The sequence below is a fragment of the Eucalyptus grandis genome, chromosome 2 (assembly GCF_016545825.1).
Source record: "Eucalyptus grandis isolate ANBG69807.140 chromosome 2, ASM1654582v1, whole genome shotgun sequence".
NCBI classification, from domain to species: Eukaryota; Viridiplantae; Streptophyta; class Magnoliopsida; order Myrtales; family Myrtaceae; genus Eucalyptus; species Eucalyptus grandis.
The window spans coordinates 49,156,903-49,170,320 of record NC_052613.1 but is presented as its reverse complement, the minus strand read 5'-3'; the positions used below and the strand labels follow the sequence as shown (position 1 = coordinate 49,170,320).

The 13,418-nt window shown below is 40.7% G+C and overlaps 2 protein-coding genes across 4 annotated transcripts; both read left to right on the top strand.

The window, feature by feature from the left end:
* The first annotated feature begins 2,774 nt into the window (after positions 1 to 2,774).
* LOC104433341 (ASC1-like protein) lies at positions 2,775 to 8,645 on the top strand. 2 transcript variants are annotated; one of them, XM_010046040.3, is made up of 7 exons: positions 2,775 to 3,245; positions 4,105 to 4,331; positions 4,435 to 4,590; positions 4,915 to 5,100; positions 6,122 to 6,306; positions 7,450 to 7,521; positions 8,296 to 8,645. In XM_010046040.3, the coding sequence occupies exons 1-6, from the start codon at positions 3,108 to 3,110 to the stop codon at positions 7,509 to 7,511; spliced, it is 954 nt and encodes a 317-aa protein (XP_010044342.2). In that variant the 5' UTR covers positions 2,775 to 3,107; the 3' UTR covers positions 7,512 to 7,521; positions 8,296 to 8,645. The 2 variants fall into 2 exon arrangements, with proteins under 2 accessions (XP_010044342.2, XP_018724585.1); XM_018869040.2 differs by having other exon boundaries at positions 3,093 to 3,232.
* Positions 8,646 to 9,454: 809 nt separating this feature from the next.
* On the top strand, positions 9,455 to 11,835 carry LOC104433340. 2 transcript variants are annotated; one of them, XM_010046038.3, is made up of 2 exons: positions 9,455 to 9,642; positions 10,559 to 11,835. In XM_010046038.3, exon 2 carries the CDS (start codon positions 10,585 to 10,587, stop codon positions 11,398 to 11,400), a length of 816 nt encoding a protein of 271 aa, XP_010044340.2. In that variant the 5' UTR covers positions 9,455 to 9,642; positions 10,559 to 10,584; the 3' UTR covers positions 11,401 to 11,835. The 2 variants fall into 2 exon arrangements, with proteins under 2 accessions (XP_010044340.2, XP_010044341.2); XM_010046039.3 differs by having other exon boundaries at positions 9,475 to 9,642; positions 10,577 to 11,835.
* The last annotated feature ends 1,583 nt before the right edge of the window (positions 11,836 to 13,418 follow it).

Sequence of the window (13,418 nt, the reverse complement as noted above, 5' to 3'; positions counted from 1 at the left end):
AAATTCATATGGGTATAAGTAATAACATCCAATAAAATGTGGGTTTTAAATGGGCCTAAAATTCAATTCACCTGCAAGCCCTCTTCACTTTATCTTTGGGTTCAAGTTTGGAGTTTTTGGGTGGGGTAATTTATTTTCTATTTCTATATTCTACTCACATCTTCTTTATAGTAAGCGGCATCTTGTATATACAAAAGTAGAAAGTTATCCTAGATTGAAATGCATTATTATTTTACTTTTAATGAAATATTGGCAATCAAAAATGGAATAAAAAAGTTTGAACTTCATATTATTGGTTCTAGTATAAATGGATATAGCATCCTTTCCTCAGATGACTAAATTCAAATATTTCATTCCTAACTGCTTCAATGGGCTAAATGATCCTCGAAGTACTCCTTCAAAACTACACATTGCGAGCAAAAAAATGTGCTTGTTGATTTTTTCTCCAAGCCAAAGGTACTGGCGGAAATCAATATGTACATTTCAAGGCATTCTTTTCTCCAATAAGAAAAATATAAGATTGAGAGAATGCAGGAATGGCCAAGTCTGGAAAGCCCTAGGAGGTCATTGAGCAAAACCTAGAATGACAATTTCACTGAAAATCTTAACAATCTCATGTGGTAGTGTCATACATATCCCTTCAAATTCCATGGATTCTTAATTCTTCATCCTTTTGAATTAAACCCCATATATCCATTCATATATCCATTAATCTGGAATAAAGATAATTTCCCTAAAAAGCTTCGATAACTGTTATGGTACTTAACTAATAAGTATTTAATAACTATTGAATTTCCTACTAAAAAATCCATTGTTAAGTTAATCAAACTGATTGCACTTGGCTATAACAATGAGAATGAAAGTGACAAAAAACCTCATGACTGTATTCAAATGGTTTTATCCTCCGATTTACAGGAAATGCCTCTTCCTAAAAGAGCTGAGAATTGCCCAAGTAGAGCCAGAAACACATACCCTTGTGTTTTTCTGATGACCATGGACTTTTATGCAAAATAGTAGCACTTCACCAGTGCTCCAACAGGAGTAGAAACCATAACATACAAACCTCAACCACACCTTCAAGAAGTTTGTATTTACAAGTCATTCCCTAATTGCACCGAATCTATTGAATATAACTAGAGAGAACTCTAAAGAATTCTAAGTGAGGAAAACCGAACCGCTCCTAAAGAAATATGGATTATTCAACACCTGCCCCATGAGACTATTTCGAACTTACACTTGAAGTCAGATAGACACTCGAAGAATTCAATTAGACACGGAATCAGGTAAGGACAACTCAATCACAAGAACAAGAGATGATGGATACAGATGATCTTGCACAATCTTCTCAAGACTCTTATGCTCATTGGGGAGACCTTTCTCTCAAGACTCTTATGATCACAGACCTTATCCTTATCTCTTGGATCAGACCCCAACATTGTCTCTTATTATGTCCAAACATTGAACTGGCCTTAGCCAATCATGCCTGAAAGAAGAATTCTACTAGCTGGCATGCTCATTGATGCCCCTCCATACGGAATGCCTAACACTTCTACTTGGCCCCAGCCAAATTTCCCAGATGCTAGAGACATTAATGTACCTTGTCCTAGTATCTATAGGGCATCCAATGTCCCAAGCTTTAGCAATGAGAGAGCAAAATAAACTCTAGACAATTTTGAAAATGTCCTTTTTGCTTTAGAAAGGAGGAGAGCCAGAAAAGAAAGATTCTCTCAAGAACGTAATGCGGAAGACTTCACTTCATCAGAAGACGAATCCTTATCCCTCAAAGATGATTAGCTTGCACAATATATCGTAGCACATATCACGATAATAGTACGATAGCAATAGGCTAGAAAAATCACTATTCATATTACCTAAAATAATTCTCAACTAGGATTCCCACAGCTTATGTTTGTTTCAAGACTCGTGAGCATGATCTTTGTTTTATGAGACCTCTTGAAGCCTATAAAAGGCACGAAGAATGTAAAGTGTGTGCTTGTGAAAATTTTCTCATTTCTCTTTAAACATCTCTTTTTTTCTTTTTTTTTTTTCAGTCTGGTAGGATTCTCTGAGAAATACAGCTTAGCTAATTAGAAATGTTTCCATCCTAGCATTTTTTATTATTTCTATATTCTAAACTAAATCTTTAAGCAGTTTGTAGCTAAAAGGCAATCTTTGAAAGGCTTGAACATGAGGTTTGCCTACTATGAGATATATTGCAACTAATCTAGTTTTCTCTAATTCTCAGCATAAATAGTAAAAGAATTTAACACTTTTGAAAATCGTGAAAATTAGCATTTGATTTTACGTGTCAATATTTATTATCTTATTAAATTCAAGAGATGTTAGAAACTTTGTTGTGAAGCTCGAATTTTTTTTTAATAAGGAAAAAATCGTAAACAAGTCAAAATTCTTATTCGAATCTCATAAAATTACTAATTTTTTTTTTTGTCTCTTGCACCACGTGTATAACATAAAAGTTGGTGTTTTTTAAGCATCTACACGCTATGGTAATATAAGTCACGTATGGATTGATACAATTAGGTGAGCTACCAATCGTTGAATTTGTATACAAATAAGTAGATTCAGATCAAATAATATTTTATGTGACCCCGAACAAAATCCAATCCGGCCCCACCGACTATCCGGCGGGGGTCTACTCGGGGAGGCGGAGCAAGGCTCGTCGAGCTCGGCCGCGTCGCGCGGATCGTGTCCGCGCGGTGGGCCATCGACACGGGCGGCTTCGAGACGGGCGCTGCGCTTCGGGGGGCGGGCGGGCGGGGGTGCGATTTCTGGGATCCTCGATTAAAATAATGGCTCCACCACCGCCGCCACCTCCACTTCGTGACCTTCCTCCATCACCATCGTCATCATCCTCTTTTAATGGATCCGCCACGCTCTTTCGCTGATCCCCTGAACTCCGCAACCCCCCGTCCCGTCCCTTTCCGCTTCTCCCCAGATTTCAACGCCACGCGCACGGGGACGAGGCGAGAAACCATCCCCATCGCCGACGCCGCCGCCGCCGCCGACGCCGACGCCAGCAGCATCGGCGTGTCCCGGACGCATTGGCTCCGCGTCGGGATTCGTGGCCCCGAGTCGACCCCGCCGGCATGGAGTACTTTGAGGAGCTGAGGCGCGCCGATTGGGAGCGGGAGTCGTACCCCGAGTACGGCGATGTCGCCGTCCTCCCCTTCTCCGTCCTCTTCTTCCTCATCGCCCGATTCTTCCTCGACAGGTTCGTCTTCGAGGTAAAGATCTTCTTCTTCTTTTTTTGTCTTTTGCCCCCCACCCGCGCGTTGCTCGGTCGATGCGTACGGTTCGATTCGGCTCTACTGGATTATTGCCGTCCTTCTTCTTCATCCCCGCGTATTGGCGAGTCCCTGACTTCGATTCGAGCTGGTCGGTGACTTGTTGTCCGGTTGCAGTACGTAGTAGTAGCGCGTGTCGTGGTGCGTTGTGTATGGTTCGCGTGGGGGGATTACAGGGTCGAGCTCTCTGTGCTGTTCATTAATCATGCCTCGACTAGGCCTCGACTGGAAGAGCGTAGATAACATCACCGGATGCGTTACTTGCATTCATGCGGCGTTGCTACTTGTTGTCCTGGGTACTGACTTGGGCTTTGACTCGCTGAAAAGGCTGAATTTCATGAGTTAACTTTTCGTCGAGATGCTGGGTTTTGCCCAAAAGTGTGTAGCAGTTCAGAGGCTGAGGTCTTTTCCTCTTGCAACGTACATACGCTTGCTCTGGCCCTCTCCGTTTCGTGGCTCCTGGGTGGGAATCAAATTTATGTGATTGCGTATAGTCACTTTGGTTGTGCAAACTGAACCTTTATTTGGACACCATTTGACTTGCGTTTGCTATTTTGTGGTCTGTATAGAGGAGGGCATTGGGGGGTTTTGAGGATTCTGGCATTAGTTGGTTACTGAATAATGAGTATATCAGTCTCTCTTTTAAATTGGTTTTTTTTTTTTCAAAAAGTATTTAACATACTGAAAATGCTATTAACTGCTGCTCTCAATGGTACTATAGCCTTCTTTTCTGCACTTTGATAAGTTAGCCTGCTTTCTAAATCTCTGTGCTTCATCTAAAAAATTGATGATGTCGCAGACAGTTGGTAGATGGATGATTTTGGGGAAGGGGCAGCAAACGAGGGATGTAGAGTCAGATGGCAGGAAGAAGATACGAAAATTCAAGGAGTCAGCATGGAAATTTGTTTACTTTCTTTCATCTCAGCTTCTGGGTCTATACGTAACCTATGATGAACCTTGGTTCACTAATACTAGATACTTTTGGGTAGGACCAGGAGATCAGGTCTGGCCTGACCAGAAGATTAAGTGAGTTCCATGTGTCTCATACTGAAATTCTAATGGGTTTAATCCTGTTTTCCTCCAGAAAGTATGCTTATCGGTTTAATGACTTTTCTTTTTGGAATTTCAGATTGAAATTGAAGGCGGTGTACATGTATGCTGCTGGATTTTACACATACTCCATATTTGCTTTGGTTTTCTGGGAAACACGAAGATCCGACTTTGGAGTGTCAATGAGTCATCATGTCGCAACTGTGATTCTAATTGTGCTATCTTACATATTTAGGTATGTTTTAAAATTTGCTCAAGGGTTCACTCTTTAATTCGTGTAAATTGGCAGAAAGAGAGTAGCAGAAGGCTTATCTTATTTGGCAATGTAGATGCATCGGGTACTCATGCATGGCAAGGCATGGTTCTTGCTTCAGGAGAACACTGCACAGTTTCTTTCTAAAATTTTTGGTAGTTCTTTAGATGCATAGGCACCTGTGATAGAGAGCGTGCTTCTTAATTCATTCGATAAGATAGTTATTCCACCATTGGCTCTACACTTTATTCAAATTAAGCTGTCATATGACAGTTCTCTCTTTTTCTCCATATTTATCCTATGCAGGTTTGCCCGAGTGGGTTCGGTTGTATTAGCTCTTCATGATGCCAGTGATGTTTTTCTGGAAATAGGGAAGATGTCCAAGTACATTGGGGCAGAGATGGTTGCCAGTGGCGCATTTTTACTCTTTGTTTTGTCTTGGATCATTTTGCGTCTTATTTATTATCCATTCTGGATCATTTGGAGTACAAGGTAAACATTTATCACCTAGCGTGCTCATGGTTTGCTTTATCTTTGGCAAAATTTTAGCGTGTTCCATCACTTTCCATATCCGCGATTCATGACTCTTTTGAATCTGAGGCGTAGGTAACAAATTGGATTAGTCACCTATAGAGTGGTCATGTTTATTTGTATGGTTGATTGTTTTCAGGTTTGATTTTGAAGTTCTGTAGTCTATGGATACACATCCTTCCCTGTGGTGAAACTTTTATGAGCCAAATAGAAATAATCAGTCAGTGCGGATGTAAGTCCTGTTGTAAAGTTGCACTCACATTTGACTCAACAGAATACTCAACCACTCTAATTTACTTACTATACTCCTAACTTGTTCAAGAATGACAAGCTAAGAGTTATGTGCAGTTACTTGGGGCAATGATTTTGTGCTATTGCATGAATATTTCGTAGTTCAAAATCTTTCAGATACTACAGGATAAGTGGAAGGCACATGATGCGACATGCTGACAATGAAACTTATCGCACATGATTACTCAACCACCTGACTTTGATCCCTGCTAAAGTTGTTTGTCATGCTATTTCTAGGTTCTTCTAAAAGGTAGCAACTTTGTATATCCTTAAAGTGCAAAGCTTTCAGTAACTTCCTTCTTGAACATTCTCATGGTCCTGACTCCCACCATATACTTGCCTTCTTTCTTTATAAAGAGGCTACACTCCATTGCTGTGTGGTCCAAACTTCAAAATCTGTGTGCATCTTATCGAAGCGGAACAACGGTTCCGATGTCCTTTTTTCTGTCTAACATAGAAAATAAAGGCTGCTTCATGGTAATCGTGCTAATCTCAGTGAATCTTTGGCATTCTTAAATGTTAATCAACATACATCGTAGTGGAAAAGCATCACTTCTTAGCGTAGAATTTAGCTTTACTAGTTATAACTAATTATAAGCTTTTAGCCATTCACGGGACTGCCTTTTGATATGCTGCTGCCTCCTGCACAGGAGTTAATATCTGACTTTTTGTTTTCATTTGTAAACCACAGCTACGAGGTTATCTTGACATTGGATAAGGACAAACACACAGTGGACGGCCCAATTTATTATTATGTGTTCAATTTTCTTCTAATTTGCTTGCTTGTTCTTCATGTCTATTGGTGGGTATTGATATTCCGGATGCTTGTGAAGCAAATTCAAGCGAGGGGGCAGGTCACTGATGATGTCAGATCTGGTGAGTCCAAGCGTGGGCCTTTTTAACGATTGCAAAAGTGAATATGCTTTATTATCATTCCCTCGGTGGAACTCCTGATTTTTTCCCTTCTGTTTGAAGACTTTTAGTCTCCCTTGGTCTAATGTTAAAAATGCCTCTGATGAAAGAAAGATAATAAACTGCGTTACCATGTCATCTCCTCTGTGAACTTTTCAGGAATAGTATTTCAAAGTCTCTCTATGGAGAAATATCTCCACACTGGCCCTTGTTTCATTTTCTATATCATTATGACAAAATTACCAATCTGATGTATAACTAATAATCAGTATGTATTGGTAGAGTTTGAAATGGAAGCTGTGATCTTCGAAGGCAAATTTATGGAAAACTTTGTCATCATTCAATGCATGAGATTCATAATTAAGATATTAGAGTGCGTGAAATGATAAGAACGCATTGGGGAATTGGAGGACATATAAGGATGGGCTTTTCTATTTGAATTTTGATCTTCAAAAAGGATCATCATTTTGTGTTTTCTACACTAAAAATTTTCTTTTGACAAAAAGTAGATCTGAAATTTTCTCACGTAGAAGGCACATAAAGCATATTTAGCAAATTCTTGAGCCAAAATTATATATTCCATGGGAAAAGTTTGATTTTCTCAAAAGATTGCATTAATTGAATATTCATTAGTCCAAGCAGGATTTTGGGGGAGCTATGGACCCATAACGTTATTATGGAACACTGAGTAGATTTCCATCTTTTCACCAGTTGTCATAACTGATTTGTACACTGTCAGGATCTTGTTTATCAGGAAAACTTTTACAGAGATCTGCTTAGGTGGTATCATGACACATTGTCACTCCCTTCTTTATGCACTCAAACAGAACGTCCATTAGATTTCCATTTCTTTCTCCTTGTCTTTGGTTACTGTTAGCTGATTTGGAACTTGTAAAGGACCAAGCAGAAGTTAACACCATTACAAGTTATTGGAATGCTGTAGACGCAACGGAGGGTCATCTTCCTTAATTTCGCTGCATGGTGTCTCAGGATGATAGGAAGATTAAGGAACCATTATTTGCAAAGCCTATGCTTCTTATTTTTGTGGCTCTTACACAAGGCTTTTGTGCTTGTCCCGCCTCTCTCAAAAGTTTTAATTCCTTGCAGATTCTGAAGATGAAGATGGACATGAAGATTTTACCAAAAAAAAAGATGGACATGAAGATTGAGTAGGAAATGGTAAGCTGCTGTAGCATCCAAAGCTCACTGCAAAAACCATTTGAATGCTTAGTGTGCAAGTTAAAATCACATAAAAGTTATGAACTTGTGTATGAATTGGAATGGTCACAAATTTCAAATTTGTGGAAGACTGTGGACTAGAGTTATGCTGGTATACTGCAGCAACTTGGTTTTATGTTTGGGACGACTGGATTTTCTTGCCAGAAGCATTAAGCTCTAATGTGAGTGGGAATGCTGTGGACCCTCTTTTCTTATTTTGGCCATCCAATGCCATAGACATTAGCTGCATGTGATTACAGGATATGGCAACTGGAGAATAGGACAAAATAGGTGGAGAAATCTCCATGTTTCTTATGTCAGGTGCACTGTTTGAGAAATCTTGGGTTAGAGATGGGAGATCGGTATCTACCATCCTATGCTATGTTTGGTTGGTTAGATACGACCGAGGTTATAAAATAATTGACATTATATAACTTGTAAAAAAAAAAAGTCCCCAAAGAAATATACAGCAGAACATATTAGTCTCAGATTTCAGATTTATGAAAGGATTTCTACATGTTAAGTTGCTTCTAAATACAGAGTGCATAGAATTTCCATTTCGAAATTCTATGTTACATCAAATGGGATGATTTGTTCTTGAAATGCATAGTTCCCCGTCTGGGATATGTCCTTGTACGTTAATGGCTCGGTGTGTTGCTAGAATATGAATTGTTTCAGGGCATTGTGTTTTCCGGTCATTCAGGAATGGTGGCTAATGATTTTCTTGTTTCACAGATGGGAAACTGCAGCCTAGTTTCTGTACTTGATATGTTCGTTTGCTAATACCAAGTGCCACTGCGTAAAGCTGATTTTTGCACCCCGAAGGGATGTGTGATTTCATTTAGGATTGATACGGAAGCATTTTTAGAGGAGATTTATTCGAATTGTCCACCAGAGAGCTTGATTCTTGGCCATTTCTCTCTTTTAACCAAAGCTTGATTCTTGACTTTGGATACAACTCTCTCACCTGTATCATTGAATAAAGTGGATTCTTGAGGAACTGAATTCTTGTTGATGCAATTCCAGCTGTAGGAAAAAAGAGGTTCTCGTTGATACAATTTATCAAGCTGCTCATTGCTTAGAAACCTTGGTATGGAATCCAGGCTGAGATGAAGAATTTCTCTCTCACTCTCTGACCCTTTGGTTTTGAACTTATTGAGTAGTCTCTTTTAGAGATGATCATTGGACGGTCTCGGGATAGATCTAATCTTTTTGCGCAAGGCTGCTCGTGATGATTTCTACATATGGATCCTGGGGCAATGGTTTTTCACTAAATACCCTTGTCCGCGCCCTCTCGAAAAGTCCTCGGCCCGGCACTGCTCGGGTCGGACCATGCTTGACCCCGGTTAAGTACACAAGAGGAGCATCGCGAATTTCTCCAAAAGTATGGACGCGAAATCTTCACTCGATGAGTCCGAACTCTATCATTTCCCCCCAACTTCCGTCGTGTTCTAGCTCTCCAATTTGGTCTGCCAGTTTTGATTAAGACCTGTCCCGGTAATCATGCATCCAACGCATCACACGTGACGGAGCATGTTCTCGTTGAGCCTAATCACGTTCATTTAATTGAATAATAGATATATAATATGCAAATTGACTCTTTTGATTCATTCGAAGGATGTTAATTGTATAGATTAACATGTCATTTTGTGTCAGTGCACCACCAGATACATATTCCCACGCCGGCAACAAACCTATTGTGTGGACACGAATTAGAGGATCTATGTAGAAGCCGGGACTACAGTAGAGCGAGAGCTATTAAATTTTGTTTGGGGCGGGGGGGGAGTTGGGTCGGGTCCGGGTCAATCGAACACAAAGTCTTGGGCTTCTACTTTGGACTATGCAGAATGGGCTTTATCACCCGGCCCACGACGGCGGAATAACGGCAGAGAAAGAGAAAGTCGAGTTCCTTCGGTTTTCGTGAGGAAGAAGAAAAATCGGGTATTCGGAGGGGGCACAGCATTTTGCGATTGGCAGCAGTCCGTCGCCATTCGACACTCCCAGCTCAAGCAGAGACTCACTCGCCCTCTCGAATCGTCTCTCGGTTCACTGGTTCTGCTTTGCTTTCTTCAACCGTCGGAGGTACCTTCAACCCCTCCCTCCCTCCCTCTCTCCCTCTCTAGCAAGCGACAAGCTCTCTCTTTTATTATTTTTTTTTTAATAAAAATTTTATGGGGAGTTACTCTCGTGTTCGGCTTCTCTTTCGGTGGTTCTTCGTTTTTTCCTGCGAAATCTCTTAGCCTGGGGCGATGCTGCCGGTGGTAGGCTAGTTTCGGCTGCTGGCGGTGGTGGTTTTGTTCGGATTTTGGGTTTTAGCTCCGCGAATTTTTTCTCCCTCGCTTCCGCTGAAACTGTCGGCCGCGGCGGCTGTCGTTAACGGATCTTAGTTCTGCCCTCGGATGTTCCTCTTGTTCTCCGCAATTCGTCTTCTGTGGTTATCGGCTGTTCAAGGGAGGATGTCATCTATAACGTGCATTTTCTTTTACCCATTATTAAGTAGGCAAAAATTAAGGAAGAAAAATGGTTATAGTTTTTCTCGTATGCGTGATGCGTTCGCAGGTTTTGCTCCCATGGTATGATTCGTTCATTGCCCCAAAATGATGTTGCTCGGTGACGATTCTAGCAACTGCCGTAAAAATGACTGGTCAGTTGCGACCATGGATATTGCATGCTTCGCGCACGATAATTGGAGATGCTATTTGAAGCCGTGATTTTGTGTGGTTTACACAACACGGCAAGCAAGGGCATTGGTGATTATTGAATTGATTGCTTGCTGTTATTGACATTATATGGTCCCCAGGTTAAGAATGAAGTTTTAAGTCCAGCATAATCAAACATATGGACTCAGGTTATAGGTGTAGGAACTCTAATATGGTAAATGTGGTGCTCAGTGTGTTGACTATGGTCTAACATATTGTTGTGGTCTTCTTCTTTTAACTATTGAGAACCCCCGGACTGGGGCGAGACTTGAGAATGTGATTTTGTGATAATTGTTCAGGGTGTGCAACTTGGGCAGGTCTAACCATGGAAGATGTCCTTACTGAGATACCTCCACCGTCAAGGTTTTTCCAGGAAGACCTCAACAACTTTATATCCCCATCGCCTCCTCTTCCTACTCCTTTCTTTGTGTTCTCAAAACCTAAACTTGATGGACCTCTTCGCCCATCTCTCCTGATTATTGCCTTATCTTCTCCGTCTCTCTTCATCTTCGACCAAATACCTTCTAAAAATCTAATTGGAACTCTCATCCTCCCTGAGATTGCCTTGTCTGGCATCTCGGTTGAACCTTCTCGTGGAGATAAGTCCTGCAACATCTATGCTATCGATGATGCTGCTGATAATTCGATACTACTGGTCACTGTTCAGTGTCCTGTGGCTGCAGAAAGATGTCACCTCATTGCCAAGATGTTGATTGGTCAATGTATTCTTGCTGAGAGGGTTCTAATTTTTACTTCAATTCAGAGCCAGAACTTCAGAGGGAAGCTCTCACCAGATGAAACCTTTGCTTTCAAGCTGGAGACATCACCAGAAAGAAGTAGTGCAGATACTGGTTCTGGACATTCATCTTTGCTAAAGGGCTTAGACTATTTTCCATCAGGAAGTATGATAGATGGCTTGGCCGCTGCTCTGTTGGGACGATGTGAGATGATGAACATCAGAGGGGCGCTCTGTGTTTCATGGCCTGAATTTGATGGCTCTGTTGTGGCCATGATAAAATCTATCCTGCACAGGAATGTGTTGCCTCACTTTAGATTCCGCTTGAATTGCGATGGAGGGGAGCAGTTATCAAGGTCTACTCTTTACAAGGACCAGCCATTGGATCCAGAATTTTATACCTGACACCTTCTCACTATAAAATTGAAGTAGAGCTCAAAAAAGGAGGGAATGAAAATCCAAGCGACAACAAACATGAGCAAACAACAAAGAAGGCTACTCCAGTAGGGCGGTCCGTCTCTCTTTACTTCCAAAAAAGTACAGTTGTAATGTTAACTGTCTTTGACATTGGACTGTTGCGTCGAATGCTTTAATTTTTTACTGATGTGTCAAGTTGTGATTCTTTCTTGTATGGCCTATGGAAGTTAGAAGGGGTGATACTACAGGGTTAGACTTTATGCTAGAGGATGCCTCTTAGCAGGAAACTCTTCCTACACTTTTAAAACTTGAATGAGTTATCTTTCCTTCAACAGATGTATGAAAGTTGAATCTGTTAACTTTTGCGTTTATTAGAACCAGTTTTGGTTCTTTTATTTCAGAAGGATGAGGTTTCTGATGCAATATCGCTTGGTAAAGGACAGCTGTCTCATGTAATCTATTCTTGATCATTTGGAGTTCATATTTTCATTTTTTGGGAACATATTGTGTGGGTTCATATTCATTTTATTACTGACACAGTAGACAGAATCAACCAGAATAAAAAAAAATGCAAATTCCATGTCTGTTTAAGTGCAGCCCAATGCAGTGCTAGGCTTTGTGTTTCTTCAAATTGCTATTAGTCCATTAGAATGGGTCAGATTATATTCACTTGTCTTGCACGTGTCCTCTGAAATGTAAAGCTACGCTTTGCTGGAGGCGATTGTAAATTAGATTTGAGTATGCTTTAGAGTTCTTTTTTATTTAGGCCCGAGTATTTTGGATTTTATTTTTTTCATTTGCTTTAGATTCATGTCAATGTGAGTATCGGTTCATGTAAAAAAAAAAACAGGAAGTAGAAGAAGAACTTCACTCTCAAAGGAAAGGGTGGAAATTAGATGTTTGAACTTTATATTGTGAGATTCTTAATTATCGCTTTGATGCCCATTCCCTCCAGTTGTCTGCGATAAAAGATTTATAGATGACTTAAAACCCTTAGACTATGCAGAGAATGGATTCGGGTCAGATCGTCTCTACCCCTTGTGTTACTCAGCCTCCATGTTTTAACTTCACCTCATGAATTTTGAGTACTGTTGTTGTGTTTATGTTAATCTGCACTGTCTTTGATGGCTGATATGAGTCATTCCTCTACTTGGTTTCTTGTTTCTTCCTTCTCAGTCTGATAGCCTTCCTTTATGTGAAGCCAAAATGAACGAGTGTTGCATCCACCATTGTTTAATCAGTTGGTCAAACAATACCCCTGTTCATATTGCTTGGAGAACACACAAACATATGCGAATTCAACCAGCTCCAAGTTTCTCAACTGCACACCTGAATCCTGCTATGTGTCGCTGACAATGTTGACCGGTAAATATTACTTCTTAGGACGTTGTAATTTGGTACGCTTTTGAGACCATTGCACTCGAAAACATCTAGAATTGGTTAAGACAATAATCTACGCTTTCATTTTCAAATGGATACTTGGAATCGTGAAGTCGAAACAACTTGCAGGAGTAGTGCATGTATTTAGCATCGTGCAGATGGGTATTTGACTTTAGTATCACGATGGGGCTGTAGGGGTGGGCTAAGCCAACATCAAATGGAACGCCGGATGTGAGTTCTTTTGCTTAGCGTTTAGAGGGACGGATCCGTCAGTTGTTCTCTGGCCTTCATTAGTTTGAGAAGTGGTCACCTTGATTTATTATGCTAGGCAGTGTCAAATAGTTAGAAGAACAAGCCCCCTTGTCGTAATTTGGTGCGCTTTTGAGACCATCGTGCTCAAAGACAACTAGAATTGGTTAAGACAATAATCTACTTTTTCATTTTCAAATGGATACTGGAATCGTGAAGCCGAAACTACTTGCAGGGGTAGTGCATGTATTTAGCATCGTGCAGATGGGTATTTGACTTTCAGTGCAACGATGGGGCTGTAGGGTGGGCTGGTCAACATCAAATTGAACGTCGGATTTAAGTTCTTTTGCTTAGCGTTTATAGGGACAGATCCCTCA

What these genes read in the sequence shown, in the direction of transcription:
- LOC104433341 (XM_010046040.3), top strand. Translation starts at nt 3,108, where the DNA reads ATGGAGTACTTTGAGGAGCTGAGGCGCGCCGATTGGGAGCGGGAGTCG. An exon ending in TCGACAGGTTCGTCTTCGAG is followed by an intron (nt 3,246 to 4,104) that starts GTAAAGATCTTC and finishes ATGATGTCGCAG; the next exon opens with ACAGTTGGTAGATGGATGAT. An exon ending in CACTGATGATGTCAGATCTG is followed by an intron (nt 6,307 to 7,449) that starts GTGAGTCCAAGC and finishes AATTCCTTGCAG; the next exon opens with ATTCTGAAGATGAAGATGGA.
- LOC104433340 (XM_010046038.3), top strand. Translation starts at nt 10,585, where the DNA reads ATGGAAGATGTCCTTACTGAGATACCTCCACCGTCAAGGTTTTTCCAG.